This window comes from Coregonus lavaretus (assembly GCF_964263955.1).
Source record: "Coregonus lavaretus genome assembly, chromosome: 6".
Taxonomy (NCBI): domain Eukaryota; kingdom Metazoa; phylum Chordata; class Actinopteri; order Salmoniformes; family Salmonidae; genus Coregonus; species Coregonus lavaretus.
Genome location: NC_139993.1, coordinates 34,857,989 through 34,880,568, shown reverse-complemented (window position 1 = coordinate 34,880,568; position 22,580 = coordinate 34,857,989). Strand labels below are relative to the sequence as shown.

General features: G+C 42.7%; 2 protein-coding genes across 10 annotated transcripts in view; both read right to left on the bottom strand.

The window, feature by feature from the left end:
• gatad2ab (GATA zinc finger domain containing 2Ab) overlaps nt 1-6,948 on the bottom strand; it is a 28,296-nt gene extending 21,348 nt beyond the window's left edge. For 3 of the 5 annotated variants that reach the window (XM_084162987.1, XM_084162989.1, XM_084162990.1), the window contains exon 1: nt 6,822-6,941. The gene's annotated coding sequence lies outside the window, so the exon portion shown is untranslated. Of the gene's footprint in view, nt 1-6,821 lie in introns of all 5 variants that reach the window. The other 2 variants (XM_084162986.1, XM_084162988.1) reach the window with 2 other exon arrangements.
• A 9,267-nt stretch (nt 6,949-16,215) lies between these two features.
• On the bottom strand, nt 16,216-21,941 carry LOC311131537 (MAU2 chromatid cohesion factor homolog). Of its 5 annotated transcripts, none has more exons than XM_084164579.1 (19): nt 21,696-21,941; nt 21,376-21,393; nt 21,132-21,203; nt 20,920-21,015; nt 20,704-20,798; nt 20,453-20,480; nt 20,126-20,281; nt 19,802-19,948; nt 19,578-19,668; nt 19,363-19,466; nt 19,064-19,141; nt 18,877-18,951; nt 18,685-18,768; nt 18,544-18,593; nt 18,289-18,366; nt 18,063-18,174; nt 17,791-17,881; nt 17,545-17,672; nt 16,216-17,384 (listed from the first exon to the last, which is right to left on the bottom strand). In XM_084164579.1, exons 1-19 carry the CDS (start codon nt 21,927-21,929, stop codon nt 17,310-17,312), a joined length of 1,812 nt encoding a protein of 603 aa, XP_084020705.1. In that variant the 5' UTR covers nt 21,930-21,941; the 3' UTR covers nt 16,216-17,309. The 5 variants fall into 5 exon arrangements, with proteins under 5 accessions (XP_084020705.1, XP_084020702.1, XP_084020704.1 ...); XM_084164576.1 differs by having other exon boundaries at nt 18,886-18,951; nt 21,696-21,932; XM_084164578.1 differs by having other exon boundaries at nt 20,174-20,281; nt 21,696-21,932.
• Between the last annotated feature and the right edge of the window lie 639 nt (nt 21,942-22,580).

Genomic DNA, 22,580 nt, shown 5'->3' with positions numbered 1-22,580 from the left:
AGGGTAATGTATATTGCCACAATGCATAAAAATGTAACTAAACAAGCTTCCCAATAATGAGTTTAACCTTCAAACCACACGTGTTCCTGGTGAAAGGGGATACGTGATCTGCACTGACTATCCTACAAGTTCTTCCATTTCAGCGAAATTGCTTCAAAAGGCTCATCACAAATCCCCAAAAGCTAGAGAGCCATACCCACACAGAAACTTTGCACACAGACTCATACCAGATTACATTTGTTGGAATGGCCTGTAGGAAAAAACTTGTGGCCATAGAAAAACATCCAAAACTGAGCAGACAACTGCAGAGTTCTCTCCCACAGCACTGAACATATATAGAGGGAATCCCAACAAGCAAAAGACTACACACTCCTATTGTGCCACATCAACCAACAAAACCAGTATCTGACCTACAGTACTACTACCTACCTGGAAGCCCACTCCTGAGCGTTGACGCAGGCAGCCATGTTTAATTAAACACCTTCTGAAGCTGTGACAGTGTAACACACACTATAGGTGGGCTAGATGATGCGCAGTCAGCACCTCCACTAGTGTGACGTCAGCTCAGCACACATCTAGCTGGCATGGTTGAGACACAGGCAGCAGGGCATCCGGACGCTTGGTACCCCTCCTGGATGAGTGCCTTGATGCTGTATTCGTGTGGCTGCCGCACTGAGTTCCAGAGTTGCCATGTCAGCACTGGCCAGTTAAAACAGACAGTGGGAGCTATTGTTAGGAGAATAACTGGAATAATGTAGTAATGCCATAGCCCTCGCTTCTTCATCCACGACTCTTGATATACCCAGTCGCAAAATTATTGACAAATGTTGAGGCATTCCGGAGAAGTATGCGTGTGATCATATTTTGAAACAGTTTTCAGGAGTTTGACCATATGTATGATGTCGCAAAAACAACTCATAATGCAATAATCATGTGAAAATAGGACACAAGGATAACCGATAGCAGACAGGAAAGTAATTTGGTTCTCATAAAAAGTCACAACTCAATAAATATATAGCACACCAGTAGACAAGACACTTCATCATTCTTGAATAGCCCCTTATGGCCTACCTACCTGGTGAACAGGTGGCGATTCCCCTATGGAATACCAGCGCCAACCCCTAATGTCTGACCAGCTTTAGAGCTCCATGTTGAAAGAGTGGAGCCTCTCATTTGTGAATCCACAATAAGGCGACACAATGAGGAACCATGCTTGAATTGAGCTAGCTGCCTGTTGACCCAGGGCTATGAGTGAGCCACCATGTTGGAGATGATGGCCTCCACTAAGAGATTATGGCCTCCACTAAGTATACAACGCAGTCATCAAGGGCGCATTTCAATAAACTATTATTTCTCTCCTAACCTCCTTTCCTCTGTCCTCCCTGATCTGAAATAATAGGTCAAGTGAAAGCAATTTCTTTGTAGAATTCTGTCCTGTTGCTTTCACCTGTCAAATCAGTGCAGACTAGTCGAGTAATATACTATTGAGATGCACCAGAAGTGAGTACTCACTTCTTCCTGATACTAAGGCTCATTGCTCAGCGTTCACATTTATACTCACCTGATCACCAAAGTCCTAATCTGTTCTGGATTACCAGATGAGGGCGGAATCCAGCACAAACACAGCGTTCCTCAAGTGCTTGAGTTGTTCCTGACATGAGGAAATGGTCAATTTGGCCAACTAGGGCTGGGCGATATGGCCAAAACATATTCTGTTTTTTTTTCTAATTTATGGCCGAGTCACGATATATCTCAATTTATTTTGTGTTTTCTCTAAATAGACTTTGTTGCACAACTAACGTGGTCCTCTGTAGCTCAGCTGGTAGAGCACGGCGCTTGTAACGCTAAGGTAGTGGGATCGATCCCCGGGACCACCCATACACAAAAAATGTTTAAATGTATGCACGCATGACTGTAAGTCGCTTTGGATAAAAGCGTCTGCTAAATGGCATACTATTTACTATTTAAAGGTTAATACACTGCATTTCAAACTGTGAGGAATAATCAAATAAAATCAGGGCTTGTAAAATTATACCTAGGCTAAACAAGCCTTCCACAACCATAAAACCCACTAATTTTATTTATTTTTTTAAATCAAAATTGTTTAACCTGCTTTGTTACAATAAATCACTGATCTGGCTTTCAAGTCTGTCTATGAAAATGCCCTTTAAGTTACAAATGTAACCAGAACCATGCATAATGCACATTCACTTACAATAACCAACTTCTTGTAGCAGGCATTATAGAAAATTAACACGTCTCAAACAATCTCTCAAGCACAAACCCTAGTGAGTAGCCACCTAATCTTTATATTTAGTCTAGCCAACTTGGATATATTTGCTTGATAACAAGGTAGAACTGTTATGAATACACCCTCCTGTCCATCTCCAACTGTTTGAACATAGCCTGTTCACTTTGTTTAGATGTTGAAATCAAGTGGCCTACTTGGATAAGATGCTTATTTCTCAGAATGAGAACGGAGTTGCCAATTCCTTATATAAATGTGTCTTTTTATGCTCATGGCACATTTCTAAAACACAGACTAGACAGCTAGCACATAAGTCTGTGGCTAAAACGCTGCTAGCGGTACGTGGTGGTGGTGCCGCAATGCCGCACGCGACAGAACCTGAGCATTAATTGTCCACAATCATGTTCATTGATACTCCCATTTTAGTAAGGTCTGCTCTGTTCTAAATTTTGGGAGCCGAGATAAAAAAGTGATCCTGAGTGTTGCATCTCGCTCATCTCAATATCCTATCCTATTCATTGATGATAGGCTCTGCTTTATTGAAGTTGCGAGACATTGCAGCATTCCATTGCAAGATACAGCTTTTGATTGCCGATAGTCAGAACCGTGCACTAAGCCCATCTGCCTGGTAGCCGACCTGCCTATACTGTGCCCCTCCCCTCCCTCTTCGTCCCTCACTAGCTCGCTATGAAAGATGCGAGCGTGTTCTTGGAAGTACAGCAACTAAATTAGTCACCTCCGTAAACAAAAATACTGAATCTTAGGAGTCGATTCCTAGCAGAATCTAATCTTGACACTCTGAAATGGGAGTCGACGTGCAAGGAGTCGAGTAATCAATTATTGGAGTCGACTCTCCACCACAACATCATCGTTAACTTGGAAAAACGGAAAGCGACAGCAGCGAAGTCCGGTATGGCAATACTTTGAGAAGTTAAATGAGAAGGAAATGCAAACTTTGCGAGGTGGAATGGAGGTACAGTAATTGATAAGTCACCTTGTCCTAGAGAGATTCACATGATTATCAAAACGTTAAGCCAGGGTAAGCCTACACGAAACACAGCCCTTATTAAGTGTTTCTAAAATCCCTATGGGAAAAATGAATGGTGGAAAAACAATTGGAACCATTTCCTTGTTTAACCGCTAGGTTTTATGGATATTATGTCTCATACCGCGGTACTCTATACTCTTAGTACAAAGGAAACAAACATATGGCTGGTCAGGATCTGTACTCCTCACACACTGAAGATGACACCAAGACATGCCCTAGAAATGTACACAACAATACCACCACAGGACAGATCCGAAAAGAGACAACCTGATGTGTTCCCCTTCCTGAAAATTATGTAACAGAGATGGAAAATGCATATTTTATCAATTTTTGAACAGCGCCACATGTGAGATATCATAGGTACATTTCGGCATTTGCTCCCTCCCTGGAGCTCGAGTCGTGACATGCACACTAAATTTGCTAATGTAGTGTCTTCTGAAGATAATATGAGCATGCGTATCTTTAGGCTGGCTCTACCTCGTACTACACATCCTGATTTGAATGCCTGCACTGGCCCTGTATAGCCTAGTAATAGCACATGAATCTGAACCCATCCTCCTCTCTACCTCCCTATGGTGTCAGGAAGCTGGTCTCAGGGTAACCGAAGCCTGTGACTGGTTAACTCGGGCCACGTGTGGCCCTCCTGCGTTTCCTGTTTACCACTCGACGACACCGTACCCTTCCCTGGCCAGCGATCTCAACAGAGAGAGGACACCAGCCCGCTAGCGAGCGATCTCATTATCTGACCGGCTGCCATTCCATATTCATCTCTGTGTCCCTTATAACCTCATCGCTCAAGATGACCACGGCCTGTTCAACAATCACTCTGTTCCAACGCTCACTGGAGTCCTTGAAGGTGCCCTGCTGTGCTATTATGACAATACATTAGCCAGACATGTGGATGGATGGAAACAATATTCACCCCTCCATAGAGTGCAGTAGGCTTCTAAATGAACTCTAAATTGAGGAGCATTTGAAGAGACAGACGCAGAGCTGAACATTTTATTATCAAACAGAGCCACTTTTCTGAGAATCTCCTTTCATTCATCAACTGAAGAGGGGTCGACATCGCTCTGTGAAATCAGACATGCAGCTTGCTCTCTGCCAACTGTGGTGCAGAAACGGATGCTACCTAAGCACCAAACACATAAAACGTTTCTATGCCATGCATTCTGTAACATTTCTCAACAATGGATGAACATACTAGGCCTATACCAACCCCCCAGACCCATGGAGGTTAAATGACCTAACAAGGTCGATAGTATCCATAGCTCATCAATCTCATGGGAAAGGTAAGCCAATCTGGTGACCGGTGTCATTCTCAACTGACAGCAATGAGACAAAGTCCATTTAGAATGTCACCACAAAACAATTCACACTGCAACAGAAATTCTGTTACTTTGTGGTTGCACTGAATTCTGGCAGACAGACACACCAACTTGTAATGAAAGTGAAAGTCATCACCCATATGAGGCATTGGTAGGGGCATGTAGTGCAATCCAGTCCTCTAATCAAGTTCAATGCAGCTTCATTTCTCTAATGATGGCTGTAAAATAATTGGCTACTGATCCACTATACCGCCATGACATTTTGAAAAGCTGATCTTAAATCCAGGAGTTAAAAAAGCTGAGGACTCTGTAGATGGAGGGGTAGAAAAAAAACTAAAAGTGAGTCAAAATCTAGTAGTTAACGCTAAAGTTCTATCTTGATGCAGCATCCGTGGATGTCAAGTCAGCCGAGTCATGCTTGTCTGATGGCATCATTCTTTAAAAGGGTTTTTCACAAGGGACACCGCTGCTTGGGCAGCTCTATAGCCTGTCACAAGATGCAAAGCGACATGTCTCCAGCCACTAGCCAAGGGTGCCCGGTCTCTATGGAGGCCGCTTGGCAGGAGGGGGAATGTGCACTGCTATGGTATCTAATCTGGAGGCTATTGACCCCCACATAGGCAATTACATCTGAAAAAGAGCACTTTCAAAAGATCCACAAGGCCATGAGTGCACTGTAGTACATTGACATAATATACATAAATACCTTAGACCAGCCTTTTTCAAACCTCTCCTCTGGGACACACAGACATTTCACAATGGCGGACATGAATAAAGATGACGGCCCCCACGTACTTAACACAAATGCCTCATTCGCTAAATTCACCGTATTATACAGTGCTCTCCATTACTCTTTTTTTGTATCACAATTAGCAATTCTAACTCCAAGACTCCAATTTGAAAAAAATAAATAAAACTAAATTTAGATTGTGCTGATTTATTGGCACATTGAACCATGTAGTGTACAGTAGTTTAAAAACTCTGTGGGTAGTGCTGAAACAATGACATCATATCTGAATTCCTCCATCTTTATGCACCTTGGCCATTCTGTTGTAGCCCTGAACCAGCACACCTGATTCAATTAGTGAAGGGCCTGATGATTAGTTAACAAGTTGAATCAGGTGTGCTAGTTCTGGGGTCCCCAATGAGAGGTTTGAAAAATCCTGCCATTACAACAACTACCAGGCAATGAGTCTTGTCTCAGGACTTGAGCAGAACTTTATGGCAGAAAGGAAATAAAGTCCAAACAACTATTTAGGTAAAATGGCAAATGGGGACTTTTTGATTATGACAGTCATGTGGGGTCTCACACCAAGGGACACTACCATCATCGTCCACCATTACGCCTCCAACTTCCCATCAAAATAAAAACCACTCGTTCAAGCAATTCTGAGAGAATGCCGGCTTCCTAATGTGCTGCAACTGATAACAGATATACAATTATTGAATACAATGTTAGTGTTAAAGTAAAAACCCAAATAACTTTTTTTGTCGTTCAGTAACAACAACCTGTCTCCCACAGTCCAACTGACTAACGTTAGCTAGTAACATAAAGCCAGGTCGTGGGCTAGCAAGCAATCGAGTTAGCATAACTGGCATTGGATTCATACGGGGATGAAAATTAAAAACGTCCTGAGATCGTATGGGTTAAATGTCTTATTACAATGTAGAATAATTCGTATGTTAAACCAGCAAGTGGTGAGATTGACCCAATGACTATAGGGATTGACCAAATTCGGACACCAAATCCACTCTCCAGGCTGGCTAGCTAAACGTTAGCTAACGAACTCCCGGCCTCGGACACTTACAGACAGACAATCCGGATTCGGTCACAAACAATCAAGGAACGGATGTGTGTGAGTCGAAACTAAAATGTTAGTTTTTAGACTGCTTGAATGGATGTTGTATAGAAAATACTTGTCTCCGACTTTTTAAACTAACCGGTACAAGTTTACATGCATTCTTTGACTTTTGAGGCGGAGTGTTATTGGCAGTCGCTAGGTAGGTGTGTGTGGCTAGCTAATTACAGCTAGCGAAGCACACACAAACCATTACCTAGCACTCACTCAGCAGTAAACCAGCTAGCTAGGTAGCTTTGATAGCTAACGACTAGAAAAAAAACTTCAAGTTGTCGACTTAATTAAATTCAAAATCAATATTACTTTTACCCATCAACTTAAATGATATTTCAACTTACCGAGAAGAGGTGTCCCTTTTGCTTTTCACTTGTTTTGACAGACAATTTACACCCGTAATTCGATGTACAAAAAAAATTAATCCCGGGGATCCCCTCTTCAGCCCTGCCCGCTGCCACTCTGACCGGTTGCCAAATAAAGAGCTGCTCTCACACATGGAACAAGGCGTCACTTCACTAGCATGTGGTCACACAAGGGGCAACCGAGTCAGCATATATTAGGACCACTGATCATATCATAGATGTAAAAAGTCCACCGTTTTCAGTTGCATCCTCTGTCTCATCATTGCAATGCTTTGCCCCCCATCTAGTTTTGAAGACTATAGTTGCCATCAGTCTACACCACACTGCTGTTTTGTCATAAAACAGTTCAATTATTGTCTGAGAAAAAAACAAATATAAGCAGTAACTCTGAGGGGGGGGGGGGAAAGGTAAAAGCATAGGCCAATAGCAAGTCATTGAAAACGGTTATTGATCTGTAAATATTTCTTATTGTCATCATGGCACATGACAATTCAGTGCTTTAGTTTGAAATCTCCACAAAACAATCATGAGCAGCTCCATCATTTAAAGTCCATACAACAACAACAACAACAACGAACAAACAAACAAACTAAATATTGGTGCATAACAATGTGGGACATACTAGACATATGAATGTACTATGTGATGTCTCCACTCTCTTTCAATGAGTCCTGACCAATCCCAATAATTATTCTGATTGTGTCCTTGGAGGCATGCAGATCTTGGTACAGTATCTCAGTGCAGACTTATTGAGAGCAAGAGAGAGACTGGGAATGGGTTGCAAGTAATATAAGTGAGAACTGGGGGATGAATAAAAGCATCCAATTGTGGGCTAAATTCCACCAATTCAAAAGTCAAATTCAACCCCTGAATATCGCTATAATTGACCCTTATCAATATCACAATCCCACCGCAGTGGTCCCAATACTACCTTGTGACTGAGTCATGCTGTGAACCTAATTCCAATCTGAAGTGAACCAAACCTTATACTGATCAACTAGGCCAGAGTTTCCCAAACTTGGTCCTGGGGCCCCCCTCCTAGGTGCACATTTTGTTTTTTGCACTAGCAATACACACCTGATTCAAATAGCCAACTCATCATCAAGCTTTGATTATTTGAATCGGGGGGCAGGACCAAGTTTGGGAAACCCTGAACTAGGCTGATTGAAGTCTCTTCGAACCTTGGTGTCCTCATAACAATCAGTTATAAATTAAAACATGCAATCGGATACATTGGCCAAAAGTGTATCTTATGCCTGGACCCAAAGCATACATCCAACTATAAATGGCTGAGGGCACACAAAATCAATGCCCTTGTCTAGCCACTGCATTCTCAAGACCTAATTTGTTGTGTGAACTCAAAAGTAGTTCAAAATAACTCCTGTGGCATAAAGCTGGCATCCTCTTCTGAAGGAGTTGATGACATTCCCTTCCCTGGATGGAGCAGTGGGGGAAAACACCCTCAAGAAACAGGAGCAATTATACAGTCCCAGGGCACTCTGCTCAAACATTTTTATTTGGGGCCAAATGTCAAGTGATATGTGAAATGTCAGAAGCCTGGCCTTTAGAGAAAAGGAAAATGTATTGAATTCATTGCTTCAAACCAATACAAAGGAAATATATGGACTATGTGTGACACTGGCTGTAAACAACAAGGCACTATCAACTTAATCCCCTCTGAAGTACAGTAGCAAAGCAGGAAGTACCCCTCCCTGTCACGATCAACAGTACTCACTATTTGGCAGGAAGCGCCTTCTTTCAGAACTGTTTATGCTGACACTTATCACTTAACAACCATCACTGCCCCAACAGCATTTATGAACATACCCAAAATCCAACAACATATTACTTTCTAAAATGATGTACAATACCGAGAGGCTGATTGGTATAAAATGATTGTAGTTTGTTGGGTGACCAGCAATTGTTGTAAACTTGTTGAGTAGGTAAGTCATATCAAAGGAAAGACAGCCATAACAACTGCATGGTGGACTAGTCACAAAGATAGTCATGTGACCATTACTGCAACACTGACCCTGAGGTCGGTATTTATCCCTGCAGTAATTCACCATCAGGAGGGCTTCAGCGTTCCCCTTGATAAGGAACATCTCACAAGGACTACAAATCAGACTCATCCGTCAAGTCAAGGGAATGGGTAGTTTAAAAAGGTATCCTGTGCCTGAATGATTCTCTCCCCAAACTAACTCAACTTTGAATCTCACATTAGACCCACAAGAAGCAAGGTGTCTTGTCTGTATGGGCTCATGTATTGTAATGTGCAGTTAGTTGGGGACAATTTACTTTATGAAAGTGTTATCATGATAACTAAAGGAAGTTGTTCCCAACCAACTGCACAGTACAATACGAATAGAGGTGACTACTGTGTGAGGAAAATTAGTTTATTAAATCTATGTAATTCGTGTAGGCTTTACAAAAGTACTGCATGTAGTTTATCACAACATGATGAACTCAATATAGTTCTCAATATAGAACTCAGTTATAATAAACACTAAGTACACTTCCTGACAAACATTCCCAAACACTTTGGTTGTAAAAACCATGTTTATTCAGACTTTTAGATATTTTTAAATAGAAAAAAAGTGTAATCAATTAAAACACGTGCATCGAGTAGAATATGGCAAGTTTCAAGCTTTGTGTCCATATATTTTTTTTATTTCCACATGGGATACCTTCCTGTACTGTGGCAATTTCAAAAATAGTTCTGAGTTTGGGATGTGTATTCAAAAAGGAACATGGGTGTTTATGACAGGGGCCAAATGTTACAGAAGTTCGCTGTCTCAAAGCAGGTTTATCGAAATACAGCTCAAAGGGGGCACCTGCTGGTCCAATAAATAACTGCACATGAAATGCAAACCTAACTATTGAATTCAAAAGAATGTTCTGCTACAAAATGATGACTAGTTGTGAAAATCCTCAGGAATTGACTAGCAGCAACAATTGTATAATTGTATCAGTAAACTCAGTGCATAAGGAAAATAACATTCATACAAAGTAAACCAAGCTGTTTACCACAACTTAATAACAATCCTTCATTTAAAATAAATTATTGCAGGTGGTCATATCTGTTTCGCTCTGCTCTCTTGTTCTTATCTTTGTGTTCCAGCAGCCACAGAGTAGACTTGCGCAAGGACAGCTTGACCTTCATCCTGGCATTTCTTTCCTCCCATTCCTCACTGGGGGCAGACAGTTCTGGTTCCATTGGCCCAGTGTCTTTGGAACAGTTATTGCGAGTGTTCATATGTCTTTGACTGCCTGTTTCTTTGTTCTTCTCTCTGTGGTCCAGCAGCCACAGTGTACCCTGAAACAAAGATGCCTCTGCCCTTTTCCTGGCATGCCTTTCCTCCTCTTCCTTAGTGGGGAAATAATCATTTTTGGCACAGTCTCCTGTCTCCCAGCATCCTCCCGTAGTGTCCTTGTAAACCAATGTCACTGTTCTGCATTTAACCCAGCACTCTGTCAGCTGTCAGCTGGTCATTCATCATCTGCAGCACTTTGTCCAGGTTATGGTAGTCCTCTGAGAGGGCTGCAGCTACTTTGCAGTGCTCCTGCTGCTGCCACTGCAGCTTATGGTGCAGCTCCTGAAGCTCTGACCAGAGTGGCTGCTGCTGTGAGAGGACAGCCTTGTGTATCGAGATCAGAAAATGGCGGTCAGAGTAGAGGCTCTTGCACTTCAAGGCGACTTCAAGGCCTTGCTCTTTGTCTACATGGCTCGGTACTCACTGGTCAGAGTCTGGAGCTTGGTTTGGAGGCCTTGGTAGTCTACCTCAATGTCCTGGAGCTTGGTCTGGAGGCCCTGGTAGTCTAACTCAACATCCTGGAGCTTAGATTGCAGGCTGTGCTAGGAGGGTTTGATGTTCAGAGATCATGGTTTTCTGTTCAGAGATTAGCTCCTGGTATTCAGCGAGGAGGCTGTGGTGATCCGAGAGGAGCTCCTGATGCTCACCCTCTAGCGCCTGGTGATTGGCCTCCAGTGGCTGGTGCTGAGGGTTTGGTACTGCGACACCAGGGCTTGGTGTTGCAACATCAGGGCTTGGTGCTGCGACTTCAGAGCCTCAAATGCTGAGCTCTCTGTCTGGAGCCTCTCACTCAGCTGGGCACTGTGGACTTTCGCTGCGTCCAAAGCGGACTTCAGCGTCTTGACCATGGCCTCACCTTCCACAACTCTGCGGTGGCAGCGACTGCTCTCAGCCTGCAGGCTGGAAGTTAGGTCACTCTGTTCTTGCTTGCTCTTTTTCAGGGCTAGACTGTTAATGTCATTTTTCAGCCTTGACCATCTTTGAGGCGACAGCCTCCTCCAAGTCACTGCAGACCGCTCTGGTCTCTTGACGCTCCTCCAGCACAATCTAATGCTTGGAGAGGGCAGCCTCGAGGTAAGCCTCAAGGACAGCCTGGAGCTTCTGTGTCCTGATCTTTTCCTCTGATAGATTAGAGGTCATTCTGACAGCGCTCAGGCTCATTTCTGCATTGACCTCCAGGAAGGCCTTCACTTGAACCCTCAGGTCCTGCACTTGGGAGCTCTGATCTCGCTTTTCAGAGATCTCTCTCTCTCGGGGCTCTATTTTAGCTGTTCACTTTGAGCTTTAGCGGATGAAGCAGACTCTTGTAGCTCTATCACCATGGCCTGCCTCTCCGCAGACAGATGAACACACTCTTCCAGAGCTTCTTGCTGCTCATCAAAGGCAGCCTCAATGTCTAACTTTAGCTTCTGGCTCCTGACGTGTTCCTCTGCCAGTTCAGAGGCCAGTTGGTCCGCCTTCAGCATAAGAGAAGCCAAGAGATTATTCTGTTCTTGATTGGCCTTACAGCTGGGCGCTCAACTCCAGCTTCTCAGCCTCTTGCTTCTTGATCTTGCTCTGCTCCATCTTGAAGTCTGAAGCAATTTTGTTGGCTCTCAGCCAGAGCTTCATGCTTGTGCAATGCTCTTTGTCCAGTGACGCCTGTAGAACAGCTTTAGCTGCCCTCTCTTTCTTCAGAGCCTCCCTCAGTGCAGCCAGCTTTCAATCCTCCCCATGGGATGGGTGTGCTGCAAGGGACCTAGATGACTTGTTCCCTTCCTCAGCAGAATTTTTCTTGCTGGTAAAGGCAGAGAATGTGGAAGAGGCATGCTGTTCCTGGACCTCCTTAGCAATAGATGAGGCAGACTTCTCCTGTGTCTCCTCAACGATAGAGGTAGACTCCTTTATCTGCATTTAATCCTGGGGAAGCGGCACCACATGAAACATAGATATTTTAGTATCAGTATGTGGCCACTCATAGAGCATCTTACATCACATTAAAACAATCATAAAAAGTATTCTCACCCATGTCCTAAGGGATAGAAGGGACTGGGGGGCCTTGTCATGGGCCTGTTCTCCACACTGTGGACAGAGGCAGACTTCTCATCAGATTCCTGATGCAGCAACATCACATGAAACAGAGGTATCTAGCATTAATATGGCGGCTGGGGCCTGTCTTGTAGGATCTTTACTCACACTAAGAGCACACTGGTTGGCTGCTCCTGGATGTCCATAGAAATACTCTGAAGAGACTCCTCATCAGACTGATGTTTGTCCACCCACTGTAAGTGTAGTAGATTAAATCTTACCTGTTTATTGAGGGAAGACTTGTCACTTCCCTCTGCTTTCTGGCTTTGGACAGAGGAGGCAGCCTTGCCATCAGTATTGTGAAAGGATGATGCTGAGGAGGCAGGTTGCTTTTGGATCTCCTTGGTGATAGAGGAAGCAGACTGCTCTAACTGTATCTCATCCTGGGGCAGGTATCTCATATACAGTGCATTCAGAAAGTATTCAGACCCCTTGACTTTTTCCACATTTTGTTATGCTACAACCTTATTCTAAAATTGATCTGAAATTATTTTTTCCCCTCATCAGTCTACACACAATACCCCATAATGGCAAAGTGAAAACAGGTTTTTTGACATTTTTGCAAATGTATTAAAAAGAAAAAGCAGAAATACCTCATTTACATACGTTTTCAGACCCTTTGCTATGAGACTCGAAATTGAGCTCAGGTGCATCCTGTTTCCATCGATCACCCTTAAGATGTTTCTACAACTTGATTGGAATCCACCTGTAGTAAATTCAATTGATTAGACATGATTTGGAAAGGCACACACCTGTCTATATAAGGTCCCACAATTGACAGTGCCTGTCAGAGCAAAAACCAAGCCATGAGGTCGAAGAAATTGTCTGTAGAGCTCCGAGACAGGATTGTTGGTGGTTCCGAAGAAGTTTGGAACCACCAAGACTCTTCCTAGAGCTGGCCACCGGCCAAACTGAGCAATCGGGAGAGAAGGGCCTTGGTCAGGGAGGTGACCAAGAACCCGATGGTCACTTTGACAGAGCTCCAGAGTTCTGTGTGGCGATGGGAGAACCTTCCAGAAGGACAACCATCTCTGCAGCACTCCACCAATCAGGACTTTATGGTAGTGGCCAGACGGAAGCCATTCCTCAGTAAAAGCCACATGACAGCCCGCTTGGAGTTTGCAAAAAGGCACTTAAAGACTCTCAGACCATGAGAAACAAGATTCTCTGGTCTGATTAAACCAAGATTGAACTCTTTGGCCTGAATGCCAAGCGTCACGTCTGGAGGAAACCTGGCACCACAGTGAAGCATGGTGGTAGCAGCATCATTCTGTGGGGATGTTTTGTCAGTGGCAGGGACTGGGAGACTAGTCAGGATCGAGGGAAAGATAAACTGAGCAAAGTATAGAGAGATCCTTGATGAAAACCTGCTCCAGAACACTCAGAACCTCAGACTGGGGCGAACGTTCACATTCCCACAGGACGAAAACCCTAAGCACACAGCAAGACAATGCAGGAGTGGCTTCGGGACAAATCTCTGAATGTCCTTGAGTGGCCCAGCCAGAGCCCGGACTTGAACCCGATCGAACATCTCTGGAAAGACCTGAAAATAGCTGTGCAGCGACACTCCCCATCTAACCTGACAGAGCTTGAGAGGATCTGCAGAGAAGAATGTGAGAAACTCCCCAAATACAGGTCTACCATGCTTGTAGCGTCAGACCCAAGAAGACTCGAGGCTGTAATCGCTGCCAAAGGTGCTTCAACAAAGTACTGAGTAAAAGGTCTGAATAGTTATGTAAATGTGATATTTCAGGTTTTTTTAAAACCTGATTTTGCTTTGTCATTATGGGGTATTGTGTGAGGGGGAAAAAACGATTTGATCCATTTTAGAATAAGGCTGTAACGTAACAAAATGTGGAAAAAGTCAAGGGGTCTGAGTACCTTCCGAATGCACTGTATGTATGTGACCATTCTAAGAGCCTCTTTACTCACACTAAGAACAGCAGGATGGTTCTTACCGGTGTCCTGCATGATGGAAGGGACCAGGGGTCTTGTCGCCTCCCTTAGTGGACTTGTTCTCCACACTGTGGCTGAGTGAGTCAAAGAAGGCAGAGAAGAAGGAAGAGGCAGATTTCTCCTGGACTTCAACAATAGAGAATACACTTCTTCTGCACATCCTCCACAATAGAGACAGACTTCTCCTGCACGTCCTCCACAATAGAGACAGACTTCTCCTGCACCTCCTCAACAATAGAGACAGGCTTCTCTTGCACCTCTTCAACAATAGAGGCAGACTTCTCTGTCTGCTTCTCACCAGTCCTAAAGCAGCAACATCACATGAAACAGAGGTTCCTTATATTACCTTACGCCAGGGTTCTTCAATTCCGGTCCTGGAGGGCCGAAACACCTCTGTTTTTCATCCTCTCCTAATCAGGGGCTAATTCAGACCTGGGACACCAGGTGAGTGTAATTAACTACCAGGTAGAAATAAAAAACAGAAGTGTTTCGGCCCTCCAGGACCGGAATTGAAGAACCCTGCCTTACGCTATGGTCACAAGACGCAGGCCTCCTTATTGTCCCTAGAATTTCTAAGCAAAAAGGAGGCAGGGCTTTCTCCTATAGAGCTCAATTTTTATGGTCTTTCAAGATAGACCTATTTGTACAGACACAGTACATCTTTTTTTATGGTAGATAATAACTGTTGAGTTAGTATTAGTATTTTATTAGGACCCCCATTAGCTGTTGCTGAAGGAGAAGCTACTCTTGCTGGGGTCCACACAAAACACAAACATGAAATAATACAGAACATCAATAGACAAGAACAGCTCAGAGTTGCATATTTGAATACGCTGAAATCTTAGGAACACTTTACATGGAATAAGTGGCAAATCATCCAAAGCATACATATCATCTTCTGAAATGACTTCAATTGCACAAGGAGATACTACTATTACATTTGTTGTTTTTGAAGGATACACACAAATACCAACAGAAATACCAGAAAATTACATTTTAGATGAAGGTTAACTTCATAAGAAGGCAAATCGAGTAGTTGCACATCTGGAGACGATTCAAAGTGTAAATCTAAGTTAAAATACAGAATGGGTGGATCACTGTAACAATATTTCTCTGTCCTACTATGCACCTACTACATTGCAAACCAGTTACTGGACTGTTTTGGGGTGCATTGAATTCATATCATACTATAATAAATACTGTTAACTGTACAGATAATTACTGAATTACATTTACATTACCTCCTCCTCAGTCGGTTGTGGCCTAGTCCTTACCCCTATACGTATGTGGTCCTCTGTAGCTCAGCTGGTAGAGCACGGCGCTTGTAACGCCAAGGTAGTGGGTTCGATCCCCGGGACCACCCATACACAAAAATGTATGCACGCATGACTGTAAGTCGCTTTGGATAAAAGCGTCTGCTAAATGGCATATTATTATTATATTATACCTCTATCACTCCAGTAGCCTGCACATTGTAAGTATGGTACTGGAACTGACTGACCCTGTATATAGTATGCTTACTTACTTTCTTGTGTTTTTGTTCTACTTTATGTTATTTTTAGTATTATATTGTTATTGATTACTGCATTGTTGGGTTTAGAGCTTGCAAGAAAGGCATTTCACTGTACATGTGTATGTGACATTAAAACTTGAAACATGATAGGTCTTCTTAACCACAAATGGTGCAAATTTATTATTGAAAGAAGCATCAGCCAGGCACAAGCCTTTTTCTTGAAATTTCTTAGGCCTATTCAATCATTCTATTTTCATTGCTCCCGTTTGACTTTATGCTTGGTACACTGCACACAGCTCAACTGACCATTATGCAGGGAGTTAAATATTTTTTTATTGTCACATAGGTGCAGTGAAATGTGTTGTTTTACAGGGCATTGGGGTCAATTATTCACAATTAAATTAATTCAGGAGGTGAATTGCACTCACCTATGGTTCATGTTGACATAAATGTCTTTCATAAATAGTTATCATGGTATGAAATCATATGTGCTGCAAATTGAAGATTCTTAAACAACACATAATTATGGTTGCAAATACCACATTTATTCAGACTTTTGTTCCTCAAAATATTGAAAAAAATATAAGCAATAAAAACATAGGCATTGGATAGAATATGGCAAATACTCAAGCTTCTGATGTGTCCATATAGATTGACTTAAATATCAAGCATTGAGTTGGATTTCTACATGGGATACTGGTAGTTAAAATACATTACACACTTGACTACATTTACTTTATAAAATGTCACTGTACAATAAAGGTTTCCGATGTGGCATATGTATACAATGTATTGTAAAGAAAACCCTTTACTAGAACTATAAAGAGAAATTATAACATAACAAAAGGTAATACATTGATTTTCTTAACCCAAAAGTTTCTCGTATGTTCAAAAAATGTCCAACTTCATGATCTATGGAACTCAATAAATGAACTAGAATTTATGTATAGCCAATAATAGTTGTGAGTTTGTGATGCATCTTCAAAATTGGCAAATTGGTGATCATGACAAGCCAAATGATACAGAAAAATCCTCTCTCAAAGCAGGTTTAGCAAAACAGCTCAACAGGGACACCTGCTGGTCTATTAAGTAACTGCACTTGATGGACATTTCAATACTTTCACTATTCTCTCTTGCACTCATGCAGGAAGAAATTCAAACCCTTTTGCTCAACTCTACCAATTTAACATTCAAGTCCAAACTTAACATGAAACAAAACATGTTGCTGGTTCAATACATGAGAAGTGATGCCAAGTGTACCTACACTAATTCATTTGGATGTGGTGCTACAAAACAAGGATTAGCTGTGAAAATCCTCAGCAAATGGTAGCAACACATGTAGAGTTAATCAACATCAGTAACTTCCATGCATAGGAAAAAAAGGCATTCATACAAAGAAAAGCTTAAAATATTTTTCAAAAGTTACAAAAATATCAACATTAATAAATTAATCGTATAACTGCTATTATGTTTCCCACTCCCCCTCTAATTTTCATAAGACAGAAAGAAACGATAATTGAATTATAGACATCTTTGAGGCTAGAAGAAAGGTAGCCCTTGTGTGTTGTTAGTTTGCTCTCGCTCTCTCGTATGCATGTGTATGATGGAGCCAAGTGCTCATAGCAGGCTGGCCAGGCTGGTTGTCGGGCCGTTCTGGGCTTGAAACTGCCCAGGTGGTGGGCCGTCCGTCCACTGTCACAGAGAGATTAGTATAGTTAATTACACATCTGAGCCAGACAGACAGACAGACAGAAACACAGCTAAACAAGCTATATTATCTATTTACGATACACAACTTTGACACCAGTAATAATTAAAGATAAAAAGTTAACAAAGATAAATTGATACGCACACTGATTAGGTTGTGTTCGGGGAGGCTGCAGGCAGCGATGTGGTCCTGGAGAAGCTGCTGGGAGAAGTTCTGGTGCATCTGAGCTGCTTCATGGGCATCTATGGTGTTTCCCAGGGCCTTGTTCAGATCTACACAGATGAGACAAAAACAGCGTGGTCAAGGAAACCTACATCAAATACTTTAAGCTTAGTAGGGAGCATTGAAGCTCAATCCAAAGCCAAAATAAATGTACAGGTAGGGGCGTACCTTTTAAAAGTGCTGAGGACCACAGCTGGACAGACATGTCAGGGATCTTGCTAGCCAGCTGCATCGCTGGGACCACCATGTTGTTGCTTTCCTAGAGAAAAACAAAAACATATTGTTATGCAAGCTACATACACAAATACTTTTTTCCGCACATGTTGAATAAAATGTATACTATACACTACGCCATGGACCCATACCATTTTTTTTGTATAGGGGCAGGGTAGATGTTCCTAGCAAAAGATCCATTTGTGACCATTGTGGAGTGATCTTACCCTATGGTTTCCCAGTACATAGAATATATGGCCTAGCAGAACCAGTGAGCAGGCTGTCAGTCTATTCAGGTCCTCCGCGTTGGACATCTTTAGAGTTTCTCTAAGGAACCGTCTGCAATAAGAATATCATCATGAAATGATTTATTTTCCAATTACCACAGAAAATGTGAGGACGTATGGGACACTTCTCAGCAACTCAGTAAAAGAGAAGGTGGGGGAAACTCACTTGGCCTCGTTGTAGCGTCCTTGGAAGAAGGACAGGAGTCCTCGGATGTAGAAAGCTGCAGCGCGGAGACAGTGAGAGCTGCAACACAACCAAACAAACATGTCGGTCAGCTTGTAGTCAATACACCATCTCAGCAATGGGCTGCAGTCTTAGCCTTCAAAATCAAGGTAGTTGGCTCTGAGAATGTGTTTGGATTACAAAGCAAAATTGAGTAACCATTCAAATCTCTGTGTTACGCAATACGTGTTTACACACCTCACAGGAAAGTTGTGATCAGGGTTTATCCTCTCAAGGAGACTGTAGAGCTTTAAAAGAAACAAAGTTAATACAGTTGACAATCATTTATTTTGAGTAAAAATGAATAGTGTGTGTGTGTGATTGTGTGTTTCTACTAACCTCCTGGTGTCTGTTTCCTTCCCTGATGTAGACACTGGCGAGGTTTGTCACAATGAACGCCCACAGCTCCTGGTGCGTGGTTAGCTGGAAAGGAAACACACAGATTAACCTACTATCCAAAATGTGACAATGTAATATATATTGAACACATGCAGAGAGGACCCATATAATAAGCTTAGCGTTACAACTTACGTCACTTACCCGCAAAGCGGCAGTGAACTGTGCCTCTGCATTGTCCATACAGTTGACAGATATGCAATACAGGCCCTGAAAAATGGAACAGCATTAGAGTTCCAGTTAGAGAAGTGGGTGGTAAACTGTGTTATTCAAGACAGTGAATTGAGGGTATGTATTCTGGGTGAAGGTTTCAAATACTTACTAGTAGAGTGTGGAGTTGAGCAGCGTGATTGGTGAATAACCTGGGGGACTGTTGGCACAGTTGGCAGACCTGGGAGATCTGGGATATGGAGAGAGAAAGTCATCATCCTCATAAATGACATGCTGTTCCTTATCTCTATCCCATCTTAACTGTCAACGGGCACCAAACTGCCCTTCATATATTCCAGTAGCTACTTTGATTCAACTTTTAACATTCCACTGTAACTTCGCACAGTGTTTAATTTCAGAGTGAATGAGTTCAACAGAAATACAATTGGTCTATAGCTGCTTCTACATTACCTCTTGTAATGCAGTAGCCTTGTGACCAGTGACTAGCCGACACATGATGATGTGCTCCAGCAGAATGACCTGGAACGTGGAGAGGATGGGACTGCTGTCCAGCACTGAAATAAAGGGGGGTGAACAAGACGTTTTAGACAACAGTGAGTGTTAAACAGCTGATTTTGATAGTAGTGCAGAAAAGAGGCGAGGCATGTGGCCTTCAAATCACTTACTTTTTAGTTTCTCAAGCTGCATGAGCGCTTTGTCTGTGTATTTCTGTGCCTTCTCCAAATACCCTGCTTGCATGGAGTGCATGACGGTCACCTGGAACATAGAGAACAAGGTTATTACCATGTAACATGTTGCTATTACCTATCTAATCCTTTCAGATCTGCACAAGTGTCTATGGGGGATCAGTCCTCAGGTATCAGATGATAAGGGAAAAGATGGGGCTCACCAGGTAGACGAGAACACACATGTGTTCCTTGGGCAGCCAGTGAAAGAGGTCAGCAGGGTTACTGGGCAGGATCTCATCATCATGGAGTGTAGAGATGGTCTGGATGCACTGCTGCAGCTGCTTAAGACAGGGCTTCACACTCTTCACCTGCAACACAACATGGAGGTGGTCAATACCAGTGAAGCTGTTTCAACTACACTACAAACTAGTGGGAAAGCATACATCTTGTCCAGGGGTGCACGACTACAATCTTGGGTGTTATTGCCCTTGGGGACCACAGTTGGTGCATCCCTGGTCTTGATCCAGCCTGACAGGAGTCTTTACCTGTCCGGCATCCAGGTAGTGTGTGACCTGCAGCACCAGGAAAAATACCCTGAGAGACTCTTTCTGGATGGGATTTCCCTGCCAGTTCTCCACGATCGTCCCGCACAGCGTGAGCAGAGGGTGCACCTCCCCCAGCTTCCTCTCCATCAGTAGGAGCTGATACACAGGACAAACAGAACATTATGGTATGGATTCTCTAGTGCAAAATATTTGTTTATTCCCATGCTATAAGCGCATTGCATAATTAAGATATCTGCTGATCCTTACTAAAATGCTAATGACAGATACAAAATTCTGCATTTTCATAACAAAGAATTTGAGACTTACCATTCCTTTACTCAGGAGGAACAGTGCCCTGTTAAAAACACACATTACATATTTACATTGACATTTTAGTCATTTAGCAGACGCTCTTATCCAGAGCGACTTACAGTTAGTGAGTGCATACATATTCAGCTGACCTTTATAGAAATGTTTTCATTCAGTTAATTGGAGGGCATGTTTAACATAACATGTTTTACGGATTATTAAATATGGACAGAAAATGTAAATAGTTCAGCGCAGCAAGGTTACAGTACCTGGTGTATTCCGAGCCCACCACTCTGGCATACTCAGCACCGACCCCTAGGAGGTCACAGGCAGACACAAGGTCTTTCTCCAGAGTGTGCAGTTGCTGATAAAGGAAAAAATAAGATACATTCAATACACTGCAATGTAAAGGCCTACAATCAAACATCCAAAAGAGAAAAGTCAGTTCAGTCAGTATTTACAGTACATCTTACAGTACAACGTACCGCCAGTTGAAACAGCAGGCGACAGTGCCAATAGGGAGTTTGCTGTGAGATCTGGATTGCCTTTCGCAGTAAAGGCTTTGCAGAATCCACCAGATTCTGAAAATAACAAATACAGAATCAAAACTACTCGACCTTACACATTCATGAAAACGCATGTCAAATGGGTCTCCAGACATCGCAAAAGCAGGAAAATGTATTTTAGCTTTATTTACCGGTACCTGCTGACAGTAGAGTTCTGACAAAAGACTTGCTGCTTCAAATTTAACATCTTCAAACTGTGGGATCTGAGATATTCTGTGAAGGAAACCACTTAATTGCCATTTAATACAGAATTTGACTATCGAGGCATAATGGAACAGCAAACACAGAACTGAGCAATGTTCTGCAGAATTGCACGACATTATAATGCTAGCTACTGTAGTGTTGGGGTTGAAACCATAGAATTGAAAAGGATACTTGTTGTGATATTAACCACTGAAACAAAATAGAAAAGAGGATATGTTAGAGACAAAATACAGTAAAATGTTGCATGCAGTCAAAGCAATCAACAGTAGTAGCAACTTCTAACACAGTGAATGAGTGAAAGATGCGCAGACCTGCCTGCTAGGCTATCATGCTAACAAATTATCTTCTGAATGCAAATACTTATGACTGATACCAGAAAGCCAGGATCTAAAGCTAGCTATGGAACTTGTTACTGTTCCAATTTGACTATTCAAGGCCTCGATCAGCGCGTCTCTGGTTCCATCCTCGAGCTTTCCCAAACTCTCCCTCACCGCTTTCTCCAAGTGGCTCCGCGCGAGCTCGCTGTTCTTCGTATGATGATAGAGCACCGAGCCGAGTTGAAGGTGAGTTCTGGCCTCCACCCTTTGCGGAGGTTTAAACTGGAAAACCGCTTGAAGACAATGCACACACAGACGAATTTTGGGTGGACTTGAGGTGCGGAAATGTTCTGCAAAGCCAAGGAGGGCGAGGTACCACGATTCCGGGGCCTCTACGTTGGACGCCATTTTCCCGACAACAACAACAACAACAACAAGTACTGAGTGCTGTGTCACCCTCGCGTGATTTCGCGTGGAGTCCAACGTTTGATTTGAAAATATCCATGGGACTTGTAGTCCAAAACAATTGTACGTGCCCTCAAACTGATAAACCCTTGAAAGACAATAATCTCGTGCGTGAGCAAACTCCAATGATTTTTAGGCAGACAACACCTAAAAATAGGCCACCACCTTCCCTGTAGCAGTTTGGCACCTGTCGTTTTCAATCACCTTGGAAAAAATAATAAACGGTGAGATAGATGGACAAGTAGACTGATGTGTTGACCACAGAGATTGACCCAACGACATCAAACAAACTGGGAAATGTGGCGACGGATCTCGGAAGACGACAGAGGAGTTGACCACTGAATGTGAAACATTGCTGAAGATTGTTGAAGATTGGCCGGATTTGCAACAAACACACGCACAGTAAACAAGAGTAAAGGCGAAGGAATTATTATGCGCATTCATTCATTGCACTTCTTTATTTATGGTGTGCGGCTGAAGTGGTGTGCAGCAATGTTTACTTTTTATTTCTAACATTTAATTATTTGTTTGGATTATTTTGCAGTAATTTATTATGATGAGTGTCTCATAATAGTATATCATATATTGTGTTGA